The sequence below is a fragment of the Convolutriloba macropyga genome, chromosome 4 (assembly GCF_964194025.1).
Source record: "Convolutriloba macropyga chromosome 4, txConMacr16.3, whole genome shotgun sequence".
Classification (NCBI taxonomy): Eukaryota; Metazoa; Xenacoelomorpha; order Acoela; family Convolutidae; genus Convolutriloba; species Convolutriloba macropyga.
Window position 1 is genome coordinate 1,957,744 of NC_134471.1, and position 23,237 is coordinate 1,980,980.

Here is a 23,237-nt window from a genome sequence, read left to right on the forward strand (position 1 = left end):
TTGAAATGAACAAAATGACAAAATGCAATGATGTCAGAACTTCAAAGTTCAAATATACAGTGTAATATGGTGCAAGTTTGAAGCAACATAGCCAGGACTGAGATTTCAAACTGTTAAGTGGTCTTCCTCAATTAACTCATTTATTGTAAAATTACCTGCAATTTCAGGTACGTTCAGGTACCGCGCAGGTAGTGTGCAGGAACGCAATACTACATGCACAGTTCGGGTAAGTTTACCTGCACGTTATTAAGAGTTCTGGTCTGCCGTCTGAAAATATCTGCAATATACGTTATTTTTTTTGTAGTGTTTGCTGTGGTTTTAGCGCAAAAACCAATCACCTTTTTAATGGCTATAACCCTCAAATCTGGGCCGGGTTTATTATTAGCAGTTTTAATACGGCCTACATTTTTTGTGCAAACTGCAACAAGTTTTTTTACTTTATAATAATTCTTTCATGTTACAGGGAATACATTTAAATACACAGTGTAAAACTGATTTGCTAAAAAACATTTCAGCCTTCATCAGAGTCGACCGACAGTTCAGTTTCAGTTACAATTTGTTTTTCCACAATAGCCCAAGATTGGACCTCGCCTGATGCCAAAAGAATAAACATCAGCCCACCGAACCAACTCACAGCTGCGAATAAATAGAAGGAATATCTCCACAACTCCTCACTGTGAATATTGTCATGAGTAATCCATTCCACTAAAATTGGTGCAATGAACCCTGAAAAGAAATTTAACCCAGTTTCTCAGGATTAAAGCTGAAGAACAAAAAGAGCAGACAAGGAAACTGAGCTCTTGTCCCAGACCGAAAATCAGCATGTACAGATGTACAGCAGCCGTCAAAGCTAATCACAATCATCTAAAAGATTTTGAAGCTGTCAAGTTTAAGTTTATGTTAACTTATTTCAATTCTGTGTTTGAAACAAAACAAAATGCGCCATAATGATGGCAGAACATAACCTTGAAAAAATCAGTTCGAAAGCAACCTACAAAAACCACTATTACATCAAAAAAGTATCAGTCAGAAAAGCTAAAAAACTGTTGCAAATAAAAACTCAACTACTAATTAATATAATCATAGAAAGCGTCTTGCGTTTTAACAATAAGGCAGCCCAATATTAAGTCCGCATCCTAGACCGATGTCAGCCATAGACGAACTGGAGTTGCTGATTGGGGCGGAGGGAGGTGGCTGAGGGTAGGCCAGACCATTGCCATATAACGGACCCTAGGCCGCTCCTGATCACGCCAATCCGACCAGTGCCAGAACCCAGGCCAGGGCGAACAAACACTCAACTAGAGCAACACTCGCAGCTGATATTGCTTTGAGCTGTCCTAGAGCGGAGTGTAATATTTCATTACTACACTTAATGTGCTGATTAGTTTGCAGTGGAACTTCTGCTCTGTTTTGTAGAAAGTGTTGAAAGATATTGATCAAAGTTTCACTCAAAGATTTGCTGTCTAATCATACGAAGCTTAAAAAACTAAGGTATCTTTTTCGTTTGTACCCCTATTGTAATAGTGGATAATGCTTACAACGACAAGCACATTTTCTCTATATATAGTATCACATAATGATTAACTATGTAAAAGCACGGGTTTTTTTCAATAGGGCACCTAGCGTCCTGGGGTGAATAAAACTCCAAGCTGACAAAGGAAACTTTTCTGTGAAACCTCAATTTTTAGAAAAATGGTCTATTCGCATCGTTGTAGCACTCCGACAGAAATTGTTCACGAACCATTAGAGAAATTTCATGATAAGCAACGGTAAGTTCTCAAAAACATTCTGGGTACCGTTTTTAGGGATAAATCATGTCTCCAGGCAACACTGCCTACACTTTTATCAGGTTTAGACGCTCGGCAGCGTCTGGACCAGTTTAACTCTGCTTTTGCTAGCTCCGTAACGTCACTTGACGTATTAGTGGCAATTATAACTAGTTAGAGTCCAAAAAATGACAAAAGATTCCCGGAAAACTATGATAGCCCCAGTTCCTTGAACTTGGCGGCCTTCTCTCAGAAGAAAATTTGAAAAGTTCTCGACAACAAAAAATCTTAAACACTAATTGAAAGACAGACCTGTACGAGAGAAAAAGTGAGACTCCCATCTTTATCTCTCTGTTATTCAGCGGCATAGCTATCAGCACCACCAAAACCAGCTCTCGGACTTCATTTGACTGCACAAGAATTTTGGGTGAGTGCAAAGTACAGATATGGCGTAACTATTTATGATACAAATAGGAAATGTCCGGACTGCAAAGCTGGCAAACTGGAAAGTTATAGTGAGTGGTGATTATGTTGTTGTGATATAATAGCCAGGCATGAGAGAATTTGCGATGGATTTGTATCACCTTTCTCCGCGGCAAACTTGGCCCCAATAGTAGAAACGAAGAACCTTTTTCCAGACAGCAACTCACGGCCAGACGACATCTATGTTCATCTTGACAAGCACATAGGTCAGCAGGCTTCGACATGACTGTGACTTCATATTTGTAAAGCAACTTAGTTGCAAATGCTGGTTTGAAGGCTGGTCATGCTCTTGAAGCAGCAGAAGAGCGGAAGTATGGCACACATGAAAGCAACTGTTACGAAAGAGGAATTTTTTTGTTCCACTTGCCATTGAACTATAAGGTGGTTTCTCGCAGACATTCAAGAGGACGCTGAAGCGAATGGCTGCTATTGCTGTCACAAGAAGCTTCATTTTTGGGGGTTTGTCAGTTTTCCATAAAAAATTCACTCAACGAATTTAAGTAATTGCCATGCGAGAAGCCGCATGCATGATACTTCTTAGAGCCCTATGATATCTCTTATTGTTCTGATAAAAACTCACCTAAAAAGAGGGGATTATTGGGTCTAAACGCATTCATCAACGAAACGAAAAAACAATGAGCAAGTTCCGTACCTGGTTGTCTCACGCAATGAGTGGGAAGACTGAAATTAACTACCAAACTGCACGATGAGGCTGGTCAATAGGACAAAGCAACAATGAAAACCCGATTGTACGGGTAATAATTTCAAGCTATTTCCAAAATACAAATTGATCTGTTCATGATTTGAACTGATGGGAATTTAGCGATTAACTCAGATTCCATGAATAGATGTCTAACAAAGGAGTCAACTGAGTTTTTGTTTCAACGCACAGAAAGATTTGTAAGGCAGGTATTATATAAGTACCACGCCATAAGCGTTGAAACAAAATTTTAACATTTAGAATTAATCTGACAAAAGCAACAACCATCAGAATTTGGGCAATGATAAAGATCGCATATTGGTTCCAAAAAATAATGTGAGTAAAAAATTCCAAAGATTCCGGAGCCGAGTTTTCGTCAAAACTTAAAATACGAATTGCGGTAATTAGTTGTGAACCATTTTTTTCAGCCCGAAACGCCCAAATTCATAAGCGATAACTTCAAGGAGGGCTGTGATTTTTTGTATTATGTGCGGCTCACTTCTAAGATGTTTCTCGTAAGCCTAAATCAGATTCAATCCGCAATTATGGAAAATATATTTGTTGAATTTTTGTAAGATTTGCAACTTTTGCGGTCAAATTTTTTTTCAACGCTTAAATAGTGAACAAAAAAATTTCTATGCTAAAAACTGCAATTCGTATCAAAACTCACATCGAAAAAATTGTGATTTTTTTTTCGGTGGGAAAGAAAAATATGTGAAATTTTTATTGTTGACAGTTTTATTTTCACTGCTTTCACCGCATTTGTTACATTTTTTTTCCAATTTTACGAATTTTAGCCTGGATACCTCGACCCGTGTTAGAATAAGATCTATCAATCCTTACAGGACGTTTCTGTGTGAACGAAAATAAATATTATTTCAAGGGTCAACTTTTAGTCCTGCTCATGATACTTATTTGCTCAAAAATGCAAACTGTTGATCTGCTTACATTTATCTGATTAGTTTTAAATATAATTTGAAATAATCTCGGCTCTGTGAATTGCTATTGCATATTTGGGCCACAATTTATGCACACTAAATAACGGCCGTAAATTTATTCTCATGTGTGATGTAAATTAATTAACACAAACTAACCAGGTACAGTAGCAAAGGTGTTCGTAATAGAGTAGAGAACTCCGGCAAAGTTTGGCGCAATGTCCAAATTGTTGCAGTTGTAGCCAGACCAGTTGGCTCCAAAGAATACCATTGCTAGTACTATAAATGTTATAGCCACAGTAGCGTTGCATTCGGCGTACCCGGCTAGTACCAGGAACAGACCAGGGAATAATGAGCCCACAAATGCGTTGATTTTTCTAATTGCAGTAGTCGAAATGTACTGGAAATTTTTCGGGATTGCTTTAGATGGACAATGTTTTTCAATGTTTGGCCTTTGCACTTTACTATATTTTTTTCGGTTTTGTACTTCGAATAAAAATCTTCAAAATGTTACAGCGGACCTACAAACAGTACGGGAAAATGAAAAGAATCTTTCGTATAAACATTTAGAAGATGCAATTGTTTTGCACAAGTGGGGTGTTAGTTTTTGAAAAACTTATAATCTTGCAAGAATTTTGCGAGAAATTTTACAACTTCATACCTCTTGAATTAATTCAATACTTCTTGAATTTCTTGAATTAATTCAATACTTCTTCTTAAAGGCGAAAGATGTTATGATGCTAATTTCCCGGTTTTTGCTTCCTACTTGAGTACAATTTGACGCCGCCATAATATGTGCGTAATTTGTCATGATAACTAGTTCCACCAGTTGAAGCTGAATTTTTAGTTACGGAGCACTATCAAATTTTCTCCTGTATAGATTTATACTATATAAGGCTCTCGATTACCCTGGTCGAGACAGGATGTTAACCTTGCAAGATCATGCAAGATTCCTGTAAGAAGATGTTAATCCTGCCAGATGATTTTAATCTTGAAAGATCTTGCAAGAGGATGTTAACCTTACATGATCTTGCGAGAGGATGTTAATCTTGCAAAAAAATCTTGCAAACAATGGTTAATCTTGCAAGGTCTTGCAGGAAAATCTTGCAAGATTATGCAGAATCTTGTAAGATCATACAAGACAAGGCGGCTCAGCAATGTGCGATGGCACATAAGGTTCCGACCCGCCTATCCACAATTTTGACATAATTGTCTACCAAATGAGGAACAGATAGAAAACCCAAAAATTATTTTTTGGGAATCCCAAAAAACCCAAAAAAGCCCAAGTATTTTTCAAAAAAATTGTGTATGAACGATAAGATAGCCTCAAAAGCAAGTAACTCAGTGGAGTAAATATTGAAGCATTAAATTGCTGTGATATGCCAATATTAAGAAAGCGAGTCAAGACGAACAGCAAAATCAAACAACAATAACAACAAATGTAAAAGAAACCAATTTGTCAAATTAAAATTACTTCCAATACTTAAAACAAACGTTTTCGAACTTTACGTTCATCGTCAGGTTAAAACTGTTTTACAAATTGTTAAAAGATAAAATGAATATGTATTTACATTTGTCTGAGATGACAATTAAAACAATTCTAGGAAACATTCTAAAAAATTCAATCGAAAATTTTTCCTTATATACAATATTTAGCCTATTTACAACACATATTTACATCTGTTATCAATTTACATAAAAACATTCCTATTCCGGATTTTTCGATTTTGTCCATGTTCTTGTATTTTTAGGGTTATTCCGAATTTGCCCTAACCATAAGTATCCCTCTTGTGGAGGTTTTGCAAATTTCGTTTTGTCATGCACAAAATGTTTTTTGCCCTATGCATTCTCATTTAGTCAAAATTATGATTTGAACTAATATTTTAGCGTGAGTTCCCTCCCCCTATATTCGTCGCGTGTGTTTAGTGCCGGCTTCAGCTTGCTGATATATATAGCTTCGATGATCATTAGTTTTTCTACTGACCGACAGGCGTCCAGAATTATCCATTCAATGTCATTCGTGGCGCCACGACATTCAACTAGATGTTGACCCACCTGTGAATCCTTCTTTTGATGTTCTGTTATCCTTGTGGTAACATGCCGGCTGGTTTGCCCAACATAGATGGATCCGCATCCATTACATTTAATTTCATATACCACGTGGGATTTCAGATCTCTATCAAAGGATGATTTCAGGGTGGGGAGGCACGATCTTAATTTTCGCGTTGTAAAAACTACTTGCAATTCGCATAGTTTCTTCAATTTGCTTGCGAAGTTTTGAGTGAGGTTGCCTCTGTATTGTAGAAAAATAGTTGGCTTATCATTAGATTTAGTCTTGCTTTTTTGATGCTCTTTTGGTGTTGTTCTTAATTGGTCTTTACCGCCACTTATTATTTTTTCTAGAGTCTGATTCACAATTTTTGAAGACCATTCCTCTGGATATTGATTTTTGGTCCAGCAAGATTTGTTCTTTTCAAGAGCCTGATCGAAGGCCAACCAATTAGAGGTTGCATTAAAAACCCTGTGAACCGTCCCTTGAATCACATTTTTCTTATGTTGAAGCGGTGCACAGCTGCGAAAATTCAGTATTATTCCAGTGTCAGTTGGTTTTTGATACCAATGACAGGTGATATTATTTTTGCTGCTCACATTTACGTTAATGTCAAGAAAAGCCAAACCCCCATCCATGTTCACTTTTTCTAAGGTAAATTGCAGGTTGTTGTGTAATGAATTTGCAAATTTTAAATACTCATCCGGGTCACCACGAACCGTGCAGATAATATCATCCACATACCTTTTAAACAATTTCATCTCCTTATCGTGTCCCACTGTCTGTTGGTTGCTGCAATAAGTACAAATCCAAACCACATCCTGCATGTTGGCGTATTCCTCATTCGATAATACTGTCTCCAAGGTCTTAATCTCCAGCCCAGCTTCCTGATGCAGCTGAGAATACTTTCCTGGCTGCGTCTTCCTTTTTCTCTTCGAAATCAGGTGCTTGGTTACGCTTAGCACCAGTACCTCGGACTTCAGCAGCTCCTGAAAAATATCCTCTGTGCCTATACGTCGACAGTACACAATAGCACAGAAGCGGTCTTTGTTCGTTCTAAGAAACGATGTCAACTCCGGCACGCTGCAGGGTTGGTAGTTGTTTGACTTGTGACGTGAGATTGTGTTGTTTATCAGGTCGTGCCACACTACCAAGTCCTTCCTCTTGCTCAGATGACCCTTCTGAAGGAGATTTCTCGCGTTCTTGAACCAATTTCTGGAATTTCTGTTGAAGGAGAATCCGGGAACTGATGTTACTTTCCCTAAAAACTGTTTCTTGCTTGAATATGGGAGACTATTTACGGCGTGATGAAGCGAACTTGCAGCCAAAATATGCACCATCTCGGTAAATCTATAAAATTCATACTCGCTAAAACACTAAAACAGTGAAAACTTCTCAAAGTATTATGTAATGAGCCCCTCTATAGGCCTTGTTTTCAAAATATTTGACAAAGTAAATAATGTAAAAGAAACCAATTTGTCAAATTAAAATTACTTCCAATACTTAAAACAAACGTTTTCGAACTTTACGTTCATCGTCAGGTTAAAACTGTTTTACAAATTGTTAAAAGATAAAATGAATATGTATTTACATTTGTCTGAGATGACAATTAAAACAATTCTAGGAAACATTCTAAAAAATTCAATCGAAAATTTTTCCTTATATACAATATTTAGCCTATTTACAACACATATTTACATCTGTTATCAATTTACATAAAAACATTCCTATTCCGGATTTTTCGATTTTGTCCATGTTCTTGTATTTTTAGGGTTATTCCGAATTTGCCCTAACCATAAGTATCCCTCTTGTGGAGGTTTTGCAAATTTCGTTTTGTCATGCACAAAATGTTTTTTGCCCTATGCATTCTCATTTAGTCAAAATTATGATTTGAACTAATATTTAAAACAATTAACTTCAAGGTAATTGTTTTAAACGTTAATTTTTTTAAAAAACAATTACTTTCAAGGTAATTAAAACCATTAGAAATCAATATTAGTTCAAATCAATATTAGTTCAAATCAATAACAACAAACATTAATTACATCAAAAACTTTTTGTCCGTTTTAAAAAATAAAATTTAATAACAAAGTCAACATACCGTCAGATGAACCTAAAACTAAGCAAAATAACTTATCAATCACCAGAAAAGATATGGACCAGTCTATAAAAAGTTTTGGTAACAATAAGACAATAAAGAACAAAAAGAGTAATGTTAAAAAAATCGCTTTTTTAAAACAATTAACTTTTAAAACAATTAACTTCAAGGTAATTGTTTTAAACGTTAATTTTTTTAAAAAACAATTACTTTCAAGGTAATTAAAACCATTAGAAATCAAGTAAATTATCCCAAAGGCTTACGATTACCAATGCTACTATAGAAGGGCAAAAGGACCTGTCCTTATTCTTTTTTTTTAAGCGGCTAAAAAGAACAACAAATAAACAACAAAAAAATTCAATTGAAACTTGCCAGAAAACGCTGTCAAAACCGTCAAGCCATATTTCGACCCTCAAAATATATTCGTTTGCGCCTCCTTCAAACACCGATAATGTAGTATTTGGCCATTTACTAGTGAGACTAGGTAACAAGTAGACAAAAAATTATATCCAAAGTCATGAAAAACATTAATTACAAAATGAAATAATTAAATACGGTCGTTTTTTCATCTAAAGGAATTCTCTGAGACCTGCAATTATCCAGAATAATTCTTGCGTCTACAAAAAGAATGTCAAACATGACAAAAATCAAATTAATTTACTTCTTTTGTGAAAAACAGGTGTCGAAGTCAGTAAGGTCATAACTCATTCTCTTAAAAAATGGATTTTGTGACATCAATCCCTTTTGACAACCTCCCCTGACAACCATAACGTCATATTTGACCTGTAATTAACGAGATTAAGTAACAAAAAGAAAAATAAAAAGAACAAACTTGAGAAGTTAAATAGTTTTTTTTTTAGTTTTGGAAAACGATTGTTTTCAAAGTCATGAAAGCCATCTGCTATCTACTAATATCAGAATATTGGCTCGTCTATTCTTCCAGAGAAAGCCAGTGAAACCTATCACTGTACAGGAAATTTCATACAAATGAAATGACAAAGTAAAAATGACAGTTAAAGACAAAATTAAAAAATTCAATTAATTTCTTGAAGAAAGACGTGTCGAGGCCGTTAAAACGATAATCTGTATCTTTAAGGATTTTAGTATGTTCAATTGTGTTTCATTTTGAACGCTAGGAATGTGATATGAGACTTGTCAGTAATGTGATAATGTGACTAGAAAACGTGAAAAACTGGAAAATCACTAAAAACAAGAAAAAATCTGATATCTAGTGGTATCAACGCCAGAAAACAATAACTTCAGGCTCAAAAACGCAATCGAAACTAAAATTCAAATCAGCATAATGGAGAAGCATTCTTTCTTTGCTGCAGGTTGACCAAATTAAGAAAAAAAATGGAGGAAAACTTCATTAAACCATTATTTATTTAAGAATCATTTTTTTTAAAAGTCGAAACGATCATAAACTTTCAATTAAAAAACTAAATGCATTAGCTTGGAGCTGCTTAGGAGGCCAATTGGACCTATCACTCCTGAGCTTTCATTTGATATGTTCTGTTCTTTATTATTAAAAAAAGGGTCTTTTTTCAAAAAAAAAGACCGACTGATTGCAATCCGAACTCTTTTTGGATTGTAACAGTCCAAGATTGGCCCAAAACTATCCCTGCTAATGCTCATTGTCCGTTAGGAACTATTGATTTTCCGAATATTGTAGATATAGATAATTTATTAGTTGAAAACTCAAAAAAAAATTCTGCATTTTTGATAATAAACGATTGAAGCTAGCAAAAAACGGCAAAGTTTTAATTACAGAGCACTCTCAGTGGAAGTTGAAGTAGGAATAGCCCCCTTCGGAGTCTATAAAGATTGTATTAGTGTTGTTTGGGGGTCTAGTGTCGGCCAATTTTATCAAAGTGGACTTCAGTAGCTTATTTTGTGCTATTTTTGATGAAAAAGGCTGAATTTTGGAAAATTTATTCAGAGTTTTTGACCAAAAAAATTAAATCAGAATAATCAACAAGGCTTGTTTGTCCCTAAAAATAAAATAAAGGGCGCTATTCGTAAAAATTTTAAAACTTTTTAGCGAAATTGACCAAAAATTAGGCAAAAATTTTGGAAAATGTGAATAAAGCAATTATCCAGAATAATTCTTGCGTCTACAAAAAGAATGTCAAACATGCCAAAAATCAAATTAATTTACTTCTTTTGTGAAAAACAGGTGTCGAAGTCAGTAAGGTCATAACTCATTCTCTTAAAAAATGGATTTTTTGACATAAATCCCTTTTGACAACCTCCCCTGACACCCATAATGTCATATTTGACCTGTAATTAACGAGATTAAGTAACAAAAAGAAAAATAAAAAGAACAAACTTGAGAAGTTAAATAGTTTTTTTTTTAGTTTTGGAAAACGATTGTTTTCAAAGTCATGAAAGCCATCTGCTATCTACTAATATTAGAATATTGGCTCGTCTATTCTTCCATAGAAAGCCAGTGAAACCTATCACTGTACAGGAAATTTCATACAAATGAAATGACAAAGTAAAATTGACAGTTAAAGACAAAATTAAAAAATTCAATTAATTTTTTGAAGGAAGACGTGTCGAGGCCGTTAAAACGATAATCTGTATCTTTAAGGATTTTAGTATGTTCAATTGTGTTTCATTTTGAACGCTAGGAATGTGATATGAGACTTGTCAGTAATGTGATAATGTGACTAGAAAACGTGAAAAACTGGAAAATCACTAAAAACAAGAAAAAATCTGATATCTAGTGGTATCAACGCCAGAAAACAATAACTTCAGGCTCAAAAACGCAATCGAAACTAAATTTCAAATCAGTATAATGAAGAAGCATTCTTTCTTTGCTGACAGTAAGCTGCAAGTTGACCAAATTAAGAAAAAAAATGGAGGAAAACTTCATTAAACCATTATTTATTTAAGAATCATTTATTTTTAAAAGTCGAAACGATCATAAACTTTCAATTAAAAAACTAAATGCATTAGCTTGGAGCTGCTTAGGAGGCCAATGGGACCTATCCTTCCTGAGCTTTCATTTGATATGTTCTGTTCTTTATTATTAAAAAAAGGTCTTTTTTCAAAAAAAAAGACCGACTGATTGCAATCCGAACTCTTTTTGGATTGTAACAGTCCAAGATTGGCCCAAAACTATCCCTGCTAATGCTCATTGTCCGTTAGGAACTATTGATTTTCCGAATATTGTAGATATAGATAATTTGTTAGTTGAAAACTCAAAAAAAAATTCTGCATTTTTGATAAAAAACGAGTGAAGCTAGCAAAAAACGGCAAAGTTTTAATTACAGAGCACTCTCAGTGGAAGTTGAAGTAGGAATAGCCCCCTTCGGAGTCTATAAAGATTGTATTAGTGTTGTTTGGGGGTGTAGTGCCGGCAAATTTTATCAAAGTGGACTTCAGTAGCTTATTTTGTGCTGTTTTTGATGAAAAAGGCTGAATTTTGGAATATTTATTCAGAGTTTTTGACCAAAAAAATTAAATCAGAATAATCAACAAGGCTTATTTGTCCCTAAAAATAAAAAAAAGGGCGCTATTCGTAAAAATTTTAACACTTTTTAGCAAAATTGACGAAAAATTAGGCAAAAATTTCGGAAAATGTGAATAAAACAACGTGAATTCACTCTACTTTTTTCAGAAGTTTAAACCTCGATAACTCCTCGAAAAAAAAACGAAATTCAAAAAACTCTTTTTAATTTCGAATTCTACGCTGGCGAGCTTTCTAATGATACGAGTCTCAACTCTCTACGATGAATATATCGATCGGTGAAAATTGACTGAACAAAAAAAGCCCATTTGAGTATATAGTTCCTCCCCCCTCAAGAGGGGCGGAACAATTAGTGCGAGAATAACATCCTGAATCGACTAGGGTACATGTTGCTAATGCTCGAACATCGGCAGTTATCTCGCAAGATTCTGTTATCTTGTAAAAATCTTACCAAACGGTTATCTTGTAACATTTTACAATTACCGTATAATCCTAGAAAATATAGCGGAAGAAGATGGTTATTTTGCAAGACCGTATACCACATTTATAGCTGGATTAAATATCAGTTTAAAAGAGGTTTTCAAGATCATGTAAAATTGTTGTAACATTTGTCGTTAGACTATGGCATTTTTTAACCATTGTTAAGAGGTTACAGCGATCCCTTTTGTCCTCGGAGGTAGTCAGTCACCCCACATATAACCCAAGTAGAGATCCAGGAGCAGAGCCAGGGCAGTGAAGTGAGAAACCCATTTGAAGATATGTCGAAATTGAGAACATTGGAGAGATATTGTGGCAAGAGTGACATGAGACCATAAAATTGGAAGTTGCAGCTGAAGTGGCAAATCAGAAGACCATAGAACGCACGACAAGTCAACATTTCACGCCTTAAAAGACAGCCAGCGTTGAGGACCCCTGGAGGTTTTATTTTGTGGTACAGTAGTACATTTCATTCTGGGGCTAATGATTTGCTATAGCAAATCAAGTTATGTTAGTTAAATTTAAATTAGTTCACTTTCCTTCGCCATTTAATTTAATCATAATTTTAGGTCTTGTTTCAAGATCAAGTCTTGAGTTTTCACGTTTTAACAATTTGTTTATATCCTGTGCCTGATAACTTTGTCTGTTCATATTGTTCATGTCGTCTTGTGATCTTGAGTTGCCGCAATTGGAATTCAATTGTCGTGATCAAATTGTTGATCAATTTTAGTTATTTTAATTTTATTTCATTCTGCTCATTTTCTTAATTCAAATTAGTTGTCTCTCTCTTAAACTAGATTTTGCTCCGCCAAAGCATTAAATTGTATCAGATCATTTTGAGTCCTATTTCGCTAAGCGAAATACCAGTCTAATAATAGAATTAAATTCCGCTCCGCCAAATCTACGCATATTCTGTATTCAGAATACTGAATCGTTCAGCTACATATTAATAGTAAATTCGCCCCGCGAATTAACCAATTAATTTGGAATAGTAAATTGAATAATTCGGCACCGCGAATCAACCCAGATTACAGATTTCGAATCTATATGACATGGCGCAGTCAGCTCGTGAATCTAGAAAGACACCATTGTCGATAGAGCCAATTTGGGAACGCCTACCAATCAGATGGGAGAAATGGCGGATTCAAGTAAAGCTTGCGATTCTCGCGCGCGAGAATATCACACTGGACACGCTATTGCAACCGAAACCAACGATGGTACGATTGCCAGCTGAACCAAAGTACGAGATGCCAATTGAAGATGCAACAAATGAAACGGAGAGAGACCGTCAGATACGAAACAGCCGATTGAAGTTGCAATGGGACTTAAAATGTCGAAACATAACAGAAGCGGGAGTACTATGCGGGGAACGATCATGGCATCTTTGCGATCAAAAATGTGTGTCTCTTTTGTACCTCAGCATCGGTACAGAGGGAACACGCTTATTAACACAAAAATTCCCTCATGACAATATTTATGACCTGACTACCCTCAAACTTTGGGAGATGATGGAGATGGCTTTTATCCGCCCGAGAAATATTTACATTCGATCGGTATGTGTTCTTCTCAAGGAAGCAGAAAAAGGGTGAAATGGTAGAACAATTCTACAGCATTTTGAAAGCATTGCGGAAAATTGCGATTTTGAAAATCGTGAGGAGGTGATCATCAGGGACATTTTCATCACAAACATGTTGGATGATGATATTCAACGCGAACTTCTCCGCGACACAGTTGACCCCGAAAGAGCACTTAGTATTGCAGTCAATATGGAAGTGGGCCATCAGAATCAGCAGAGAATATCATCAAATAACGGTGCAACTGGCAATACGGTGAACGTAATACAATCATTCAATCGATTTCGCGGCGCGGGTGCACGTGGAAATCAACCAGGCAGCGTAGCAGTTAACCGTGCATCAGTTGGTCAATGTAGAGGTTGTGGTCAAGCTTGGACAACAACGCACCGCCAGGTTTGCCCTGCTATGGGTAAGAAATGCAATCATTGTGGTTTGCTCAACCATTTCGCCAAGGTATGTCAGAAAAAACTTAATAATGCACGAAATTGACGTCAAAATAATCGTATTAACAATCTAGAATCTGCCAAAACTACAGATCAAAATACAATTCAGGTAAATCAAAACGTCAATTATATTAATTATAATGAACAATTTAATTCTGACTATGATTCCTTGGACGACAATTACGTTGCGACAGTAGAAAACGTTAGATCACCGCCAATAGCGTTGCAAAATATGACGATAACGATCGGCAACACAGATTGTCATTTGCTCCTCGATTCCGGTAGCGGTTGTACGATCATCAATATGTCGCTCGCCAGAGAAATTATGTATAACTGTGCGCAATCACAATGGTCGGAGAAAAAACTACTAGAATTAAAGTCTTTTTCTAATGATAATGTCGAAACTCTAGGCACTTTAAAAATGCCAGTTCGGTGTAAAGATTGGAAACTTCAAAAAACAAAAATCACGGTCGTAGCTGATGGTTTTCGTGCAATTCTCGGACGAGACCTCTTCGATAAATTAGGCATAACAATATCACAAAAACCTTGCCCGAATACGGAAGTCAATAAAAAAGAACCACCTTAAGCAATTAAAAAATCGTTTGCAAAGGAATTTCCAGAATTAATCTCCCGAATAGGAAAATCTAAACATCACACGGTCAACTCAAAATTCCACAAAATGTATCGAGTTACACATCAAAAAGGAAGAAAAGTGCCAATTCATCTCCAACCGAGAGTGAAAATCGAACTTGAAAGATTGCTAAACGAAGGACATATTGAAAAACTAACTAATTGCTCTGATCAATTTTTTATTTCTCCAATAGTCATTACGGCCAAAAAGGATCAATCAATTAAAATATCATTAGATTCCAAAAACCTGAATAAAGCTATTCACAAAAACAAGTACCAAATGCCTAATATAGACTCGCTAATTCAAACGATTTCTCAAACACTGTCAACCCCGCCGCAAGAGAAGGCTTATTTTACAACTATAGATTTGCAGTACGCATACAACCAACTCAATTTACACATTGATACGGCCCGCCATTGTAACTTCAACCTCGTAAGCGGAGATATGACCGGCACATATCGTTTTAAAACTGGATTTTACGGCCTTACGGATATGCCGGCTGAATTTCAAAAAGCGATTGATTGTACTCTCGCAGGCCTGGATAATACTTTCTGTTTTTTTGGACGATATATTAATAGTCAGCAGAGGAGGCATAGAAAACATCTCGATTTAGTACGAAAATGTCTGATAAAGTTAGATCAAGAAAATCTCCGAATAAATCTTGCTAAATGTCATTTCGCAAAAAATAAAATCGAATGGCGCGGACATAATATTACACAAACAGGTATAACACCATTGTCAAATAAAACAGATGCAATCGGAAAATTATCAGCACCTTCCAATCTCAAAACACTCAGATCCTTAATGGGTTCAGTTCATCACTTAGGAAAATTCATTCCGAACTTGTCGCAATTATGTTACCCACTTCGACCTCTGCTTAGAAAAAATACAAAAATTATATTTACTGATCAACATGAAAAACAGTTCACATTAATTAAAGAGAAGATTGCAGAAACAACCAAAATTAAGCATTTTAACCCTGACTTAGAAACACGTATAAAATGCGACGCTTCACGTAAAAGTTTGGGGTGTGCATTAGAACAACGAACCCCAAATGGTTGGCATACTGTGGCATTCGCATCGCGATTTTCGAATTCTGTGGAGGACAGATATAGCATTAATGAGCTCGAACTGTTGGGTGTTGTCTGCTCCGTTGAACATTTTAAATATTATTTATACGCAAACCCTTTACCGCAATAACTGACCATAGGGCTCTTCTTTCAATCATGAGCTAACAAATACTACAATAGTCGGTTTAGTCAAATCCTACAATAGACACGTTGGGTAGATCGACTACTGCCATTTGATTTTACAATTGATCATCTCCCTGGCTCAAAAATGGGATTAGTAGATTATATCTCTTGCGACCGCAACAAAAAGCTGTTAATATATCTTCATATGACGAGCAATTTATAGTAGCAAAATTGGATGTGATTAAACGCAGTGCGAAACGCTTCTTATTAAATGCGGAAAATTACGTCGACTTCTCAGCGCGAAATCCGCTTACAAAACAAGCCTCAAATACTCCAAATTCGACTAACAAAATAGGCAGTGAATTCGCACCGCGAAATCCAGAGTATTCTTCAATTACGGACAGTGATAACTCAATTAACAAATCAACAACAAATGACTCAAATTTTAATATGCAAATCGAGACAGCTAACATTCCTCACTCGCGTTTTGCCTTAAATCGCCCTACCGATCAGTTGCTATCCCAATTGAACAATTTTCAACGAATTGCCAATAAATTTAAAACAGTCTACATGATGTCACACTCGAACTCAGATGAAGAAACTTTGCTGCAAATCAAGCAATCGACGCCCTCCAAAGTGAGATTTGCGGACGAGGCAGGACCATCGACAGCTCCAGCGGTACCAGCAACGCCAGTCACTCCTAATACAGACACAACAACAGTAACGTCCCCCTCAGTAGACGACCTCTACTTGGATACATTTAACTTCGCCCTTTCGAAGATCTTTTCTAGCACGCTAATGGCCAGCCTCAACACCAATGATGCGATATTAAAGGAGATACGAGACTGCATCTTAACTGAAAATGAAGATCGCTGCAAACAAATATCGCCGTACATAAACTCATTCTGGAAAGACTTTCATGTCAAGAATGGATGTGTCTGCATCGACGACAGGATAGCTCTCCCTCATGCAATCAAAGATGCCTATGTCGAAGCCATACATGCCACTCACCCTAGAACATGGGGGATGACAGATATGGCAACCCGCGCATGGTGGCCGTACATGCACAGGGACATAATCAGAAAGACGGCAAAGTGCAATCCAGGTGTAAAAATGGGTAAACATTTAAAGTCTATTTTTTCTGCTAATGAATGGGCACCATTAAAGTTATGCAAAGTTCTAAATGAAGAAATTCAAATTGATTTTGGAGGACCAACTATAATGAAAAAAATCAAGAGATTTACTTTCTGTACTTTCTGGCATGTATAGATCGATTTTCAAAATTTCCAACAGCAGAAGTTTTTGATAGAGCTACTGCAGATAATATTTTGAAATTCCTACAAGAGTATGTTTTGCTACACGGAATACCCCGTTCACTTAGATTACATCAAGCTCGATGCCAAACGGGACAACAAATTAAAGCATTTTGTAGTCAAAATAATATACAGTTAATTGAAGCACCAATACACGATCACAGAGCAATTGGTTTAGTTGAGAGGCTAATCCAAACAATCAAAAATCGCCTAGCTTGTATTAAAACGGCGGCGCGAAATCAATTTAAAAAGAAAGAATCGATAAATTGAATTATTTACCAGTTACGAATATGCCGTCAAAAGACTATTAATGTATCACCATTTGAAGCCCATTTCGGTAGAAAGGCTAATACTCCATTAAGTAATATTTCGACGAAACCTGACCCAAGTAGTCTGACATATAAAAATATTTTAAATAAATATTTAGATTTGGAGACAGTCAGATGGGAGGAACTAATTTTCGAAGAAAACTGGGACAACGAGGAAAGGAGTGACACGGAACTCGAATTGAACAGAGATAGATTAAGCAAGGTCGCAGGAAAACGGAAAAATGAGGACACAAACAAAGAATCCAGAGTGATCCCCCATACAGAATTCGGACTGTCGGTGCCACGAACTGAAGCCTCTCTGGAAATTAAGCTCGCCAAAAAGAGACCACGAACGAAACGCTCCAAGGAAAGCCTGGACGGACTATACGATGTGTTAGCGCCCGGTTCTTCGGTAATGAAGACAGATAAATTTACATCAGTGATAAAGGAGCCTGGGAAAAGAGATGTGACCATTCGTAGTTCACATTTGACTAAATTTGGCACAAAGGCCGAACGCCAAACTGAATTACAATTGTATGCGAATCGACGACTGAAAATACCAACGGGAAAGATTACTGAAGATCTTATTAGTCATCATGAAAAAGAGTCCAGACAAAAATTAGAAGGAGGCAAACGAATGAAACACCGGAAACTAGCAGACGATATCAGTGCGGTCTCCTCAATACATTCAAATGTAACTCGAGCTCTTCGAGTACGAATGCCCATAAAACCAAAACGAAGAGTTATAACAGCGCCACCAAAGCCACCAGCAGAAGTAACAAGTGATTTCGCGGTGCCAATGGAGATGCCGTTGTCATCTATCGTAATCGCGGAGCCCCCTAGTAGACCGAAACGAAAAGCTGCTACCAAGGCTTCAGCGGCACTGAAACCGTTCAGAAGACAATGTTCAACGCCTTCAGTAACTGAGTCGGACGAATCATTTGCGCTTGTGCAAATTTGTCCACCCACAGCCTCTAGTTCCAGTGCACCCTCGCGAAACAAAAGGAGACAAATTATTAAGCAAACACAGATCCAAAACAGGTCTATCATTTCAGCTATAAAGACGGCCGCAGCTCAGAGTCAGCACAACGAATCAGATTTTACAGTCGGCCCATGCTCCCCTGCACAGTCTTACCCCACACAGTACTATATTTCGCCTAACTACAAGGGACCAGAGACATCAATGACGGTCGGCGAGGCCAAAAGATTTTATGAGAGTGACAGTGATTAAAACTTGCCGAACGTTAAACTGCTTTGAATAAAAATTTTTCAGAAATAAAAACATTATAGTAGTAATTATAGTAACTAGTAAATATGTTATTAATTTTATGATAAATAACTTCGTCGTTTATTTTGTCAAGGGGGAAATGTGGTACAGTAGTACATTTCATTCTGGGGCTAATGATTTGGTATAGCAAATCAAGTTATGTTAGTTAAATTTAAATTAGTTCACTTTCCTTCGCCATTTAATTTAATCATAATTTTAGGTCTTGTTTCAAGATCAAGTCTTGAGTTTTCACGTTTTAACAATTTGTTTATATCCTGTGCCTGATAACTTTGTCTGTTCATATTGTTCATGTCGTCTTGTGATCTTGAGTTGCCGCAATTGGAATTCAATTGTCGTGATCAAATTGTTGATCAATTTTAGTTATTTTAATTTTATTTCATTCTGCTCATTTTCTTAATTCAAATTAGTTGTCTCTCTCTTAAACTAGATTTTGCTCCGCCAAAGCATTAAATTGTATCAGATCATTTTGAGTCCTATTTCGCTAAGCGAAATACCAGTCTAATAATAGAATTAAATTCCGCTCCGCCAAATCTACGCATATTCTGTATTCAGAATACTGAATCGTTCAGCTACATATTAATAGTAAATTCGCCCCGCAAATTAACCAATTAATTTGGAATAGTAAATTGAATAATTCGGCACCGCGAATCAACCCAGATTACAGATTGCGAATCTGTATGTCAGACTTACAAAACCTGATAACTAGATAAACTTTGCAAAGAACTTCCCAACAAAGAACTACACAACAAAAAACTTCCCAATAACTAGTAGATCAGAAAGCAGCAAATTGAAGAAAGGTTTAAGATTTTTAATTTTTGTCGTTTTTGTCAAAGTCAAAGATAAGAACACTTTTTGGTTCCTTTGGTTAGGCTTTGCCGTTTTTACACGTTGATCGTCATTTTTTTCGTGGTTTTTGTTGAGAGAAGAAGTCGGCTTTAACTATTAAAACTCAACGATAAAAAAACACGCAGACTTTAATTGCTTTAAACACGCAGACTTTAATAACTAAAATCAACAAAAAAGCTTTTATCCAAAACTGCAAAACTATGCAATCTCGAAACAGATGGAAAAGCTTCATCAACCGAACAACCTATTTTTCTTCCTCCACACGGGCTTTTGGCAAAGAAAACTAGGAATTAAAACAGATCCAATAAAAGATTATTGTCCCCAAATAACAACACACTTAAATTAAGATATATGAAGATGAAATTGCATCAAACTATCAATACGATGTCTATATTTACTATCATAAAGCTTGGAACAGTAAAAACAATAAATGAAATGTTGACTCTGTTTCAGTACTGAATTTACTAAATCTTTACAAAATTGCAACTGCTTTAACGCAGCTAAAAAAGTTATCGAAGCCTAAAAATCATCAGATAAAATCCGAGGTGTAAACAAGATTTATCGTATAATGGGGATTTTTCTCGTGTGTCACTTTTCCCGTCAAGTGATAACACACATTTGGTATCTTTTCTGTTTGTGTCGCCTCCCGTTCGTTATCCACCCCCAGAGCACACGCCAATACATAGTAAATGATTGTGTGAAAATATGACACGAGCGTCTGAGGAGTGCAAATAATATGCACATTATCAGTCGGCGGAAACAACTGGTAACATTACGCGGCCGATGTGGGATTTCTTGAGTAAAATTACTTGATATTGTCACTATTTTCCATGACCATGTTTAAGGATTAGGGTTATAAAGCTGAGTGAAATTTCAGAACAGTATGCAATCTTAGTTCAAATTTGCTTCAAGTTTGGATATATACGCAACTAGTTTTCACGAGGCCAACGGGAACAAAAGTGACAAGATTTTCTAGTAATTTTCACGCAATAAATGTCTCATTTCATAGCGTCACCTTTTTCCACAGTTACAGTATCTCTTAACTAAGATATTGTAAATCAGAACAATACGAAAAAACGCGTGTGGTTGATTTCAGAAATGTTCCTCCCAATACTAATTGAGAATTATGATGACAAATAGCGGTTTTTCAATTACCCCTACCACTAATGGCAACAACAATTAGGTCTTTGAATTGGTCTCAAGTAATTACTATTGAATTTCGGAGAATAAAGTTCTAGGCAAATCATATGCTCAAAATCCTGGAATTGGGTTATGTTCATCCGTGAATGCTCGTGGCAAACTGTTAACCTTTTTAAAAGGTATCGGTAACATATATCAATAATTTCTGTAACAAAATTTTAATGTGGAAACTGGTTATTCAAAATAAAAATTGGTTAACAAATATTGTCTCTCCTTTCCACAAAACACTAATTTTTTTGAAATTTGCCTGCTCAAACATTGGCCACAAAATGAAAGATGCCACATTTTTTGGTTAAACATTTCGCTTTTTGGAGTGTTTCATAGGCGAAGCGTGTGATTACGCTGCTCTCGAAACTGTCACGTTTTGACCACTTCTGATCTCCAAATACTTACCTGACTTCGAGAGTTATAAGTTTAAAACTGAAATCTTACCACGGTATAGATAGAGGTTTTTGTGTCTCTGATATTCCGGCTTTGATGTGACGTTTCTCTTCATCCGATATTCTGGGATGTTCTTCGGGCGTCTCGGATATTATGACACACCAAAAGACGTACCACATGAGTGTCAGCGCTCCATTAACGTAGAAACCTAAATTGACATTACACGCCGTTGGCAGAATATGAGATTTTTTCCCAGCAGAACGGCTTTTGGATACCTTTTATTTTCTTCAATCCAACATCACTCGGATTTCAATTATATAAAGCATATGAGACGCATTATCTTTGTTCGTTTATATGATAATAACTTCAAAAGGCGGCAAATCTTAAAGGAAAAGCTCTTTCAATGCTCTCCCATATATGTTAAGTTTTCGAAACAGATTTGCAATCTAAGTATTTTCTCTAGCATAATACAAACGGAAAATTAGATCTGGCAGAGGCCTGCAGTGATAATGGTTGAGTATTAAGAGAATTTAAAATTAATATAAATATGGTCTTTATTTCATGTTTACTAAATTCGAATATCGGTGCTGTGTGTGGTAAAATTTCAAATTTTCTAGGAGTTTTGTTTTAAAGGTAAAAAACTTTAACTTTTTGTAAATTTTAATGTAATTTGGATACTGCCCAGCTAATTTCTACAACCAATTCAAAGGTATTCCGTGAACAAAGGGAATAAAAGGGGAAACAAATTTTAATTTCAATCGCAAAACCTACAACTAATTTCTCCGAGCACTTATAGTACTTTCTACAATCAAGTAGTTTAGGCAAAACACACTGTATAGGCAGAATCATATTGTGATTGATATCTAACCCGAAGCTCGAGCAAAATCAAAGCAAAGTGTCGGAAATAATTGAGCTGAATCAGAGAAACTGGGCAAAAACTCAACAGAACCCAGCCAAAAAACTGAACAACATTCATAGAGATAGAGCACTTAAACAACAACGGAACAACCTTATCGGCATATGATACTACGGTTCTACTTCTTTTCACCCCGATTCATTTAACCCCGCATACTTTAACCCCGTATCTTTTAACCCCTCTATCATTTAACCCCTATATCATTTCACCCCCCTATCATTTCATACCGCCAATTAGGAGTCATTAGGAGTCGACACATTAAAGGCATATTTTGTCATAATTAAGTAGATAACTTAATCCCATGTTCGGTTGTGATAGTTTCATATCAAGTCCCACTGGCCGCTAAGGCATGGCCATGGCCCGCGAGGCATGGCCAAATGACTATATTGCTAATTAAATAGTCCTTATTTTACAAAAGATTAAAATCGGGGTGAAATGATAGAAGGGTTAAACGATAGAGGGGTTAAATGATGGAGGGGTGAAAAAATCGGGGTTAAATGATAGGGGGGTTAAATAAATAGGGGTGAAAAAGCGGGACACCGATACTACAGGGGGTTGAAGAGAGAACGCTAAAAATGCAAAAAACCACATTGCGGTTGCAGTGATGAATGGCTGCATGAGTTCCAGCTTTCACCGGTCAATGCGGCAAATTCGCTGAAAACATTTCTTTCACACGCTAAACCTGCAAATCTGCAACGGGAAAAATGTGACTGTTTTCCTTCGAGAACCAGTCAAAGGATTGCTTTTGGTTAAAACAATTCGTAAATGCTGTGGGAAAAAATCACACCTAAATTCAAAATATTACAAAAACTCACTCACTACATTGGTCACTGAAAAAATCGGGCATTTTGATGTGAACAAACACTTTTCACCACACTCTGTGAAAACCCTTAACTTTATCTGTGAAACCCTGATCCGAGTTATCCTTTGACCCGATTTTCTAACCTAATGACTGAAATTGATCTTGTTATTACAAAATAAACCTGGCTGGATGACAAAATTCAGGATTGAACATACCACAACGGATAGTGTATTTTCAAAATTCAGCATTGAAGATGATGACCTGAGAGCCGAAAAAAATTCAATTATTGAGCCGTTATCATCATACTTGATAAGCAAAAAAGATGATGATGAAGAACTTTTTGGGGTTAAAATCTATA

General features: G+C 36.2%; 1 protein-coding gene across 1 annotated transcript in view; it reads right to left on the minus strand.

Moving 5' to 3' along the window:
• Positions 1-417: 417 nt before the first annotated feature.
• Positions 418-23,237, minus strand: part of LOC142338205 (sialin-like) — a 55,766-nt gene continuing 32,946 nt past the window's right edge. Inside the window, exons 6-9 of the mRNA XM_075387851.1 lie at positions 21,213-21,369; positions 12,169-12,391; positions 4,044-4,284; positions 418-726 (exon numbers count right to left, since the gene is read on the minus strand). Coding sequence (XP_075243966.1) covers positions 512-726; positions 4,044-4,284; positions 12,169-12,391; positions 21,213-21,369 — 836 coding nt within the window. The 3' untranslated portion in view covers positions 418-511. The remainder of the gene's footprint in view (positions 727-4,043; positions 4,285-12,168; positions 12,392-21,212; positions 21,370-23,237) is intronic.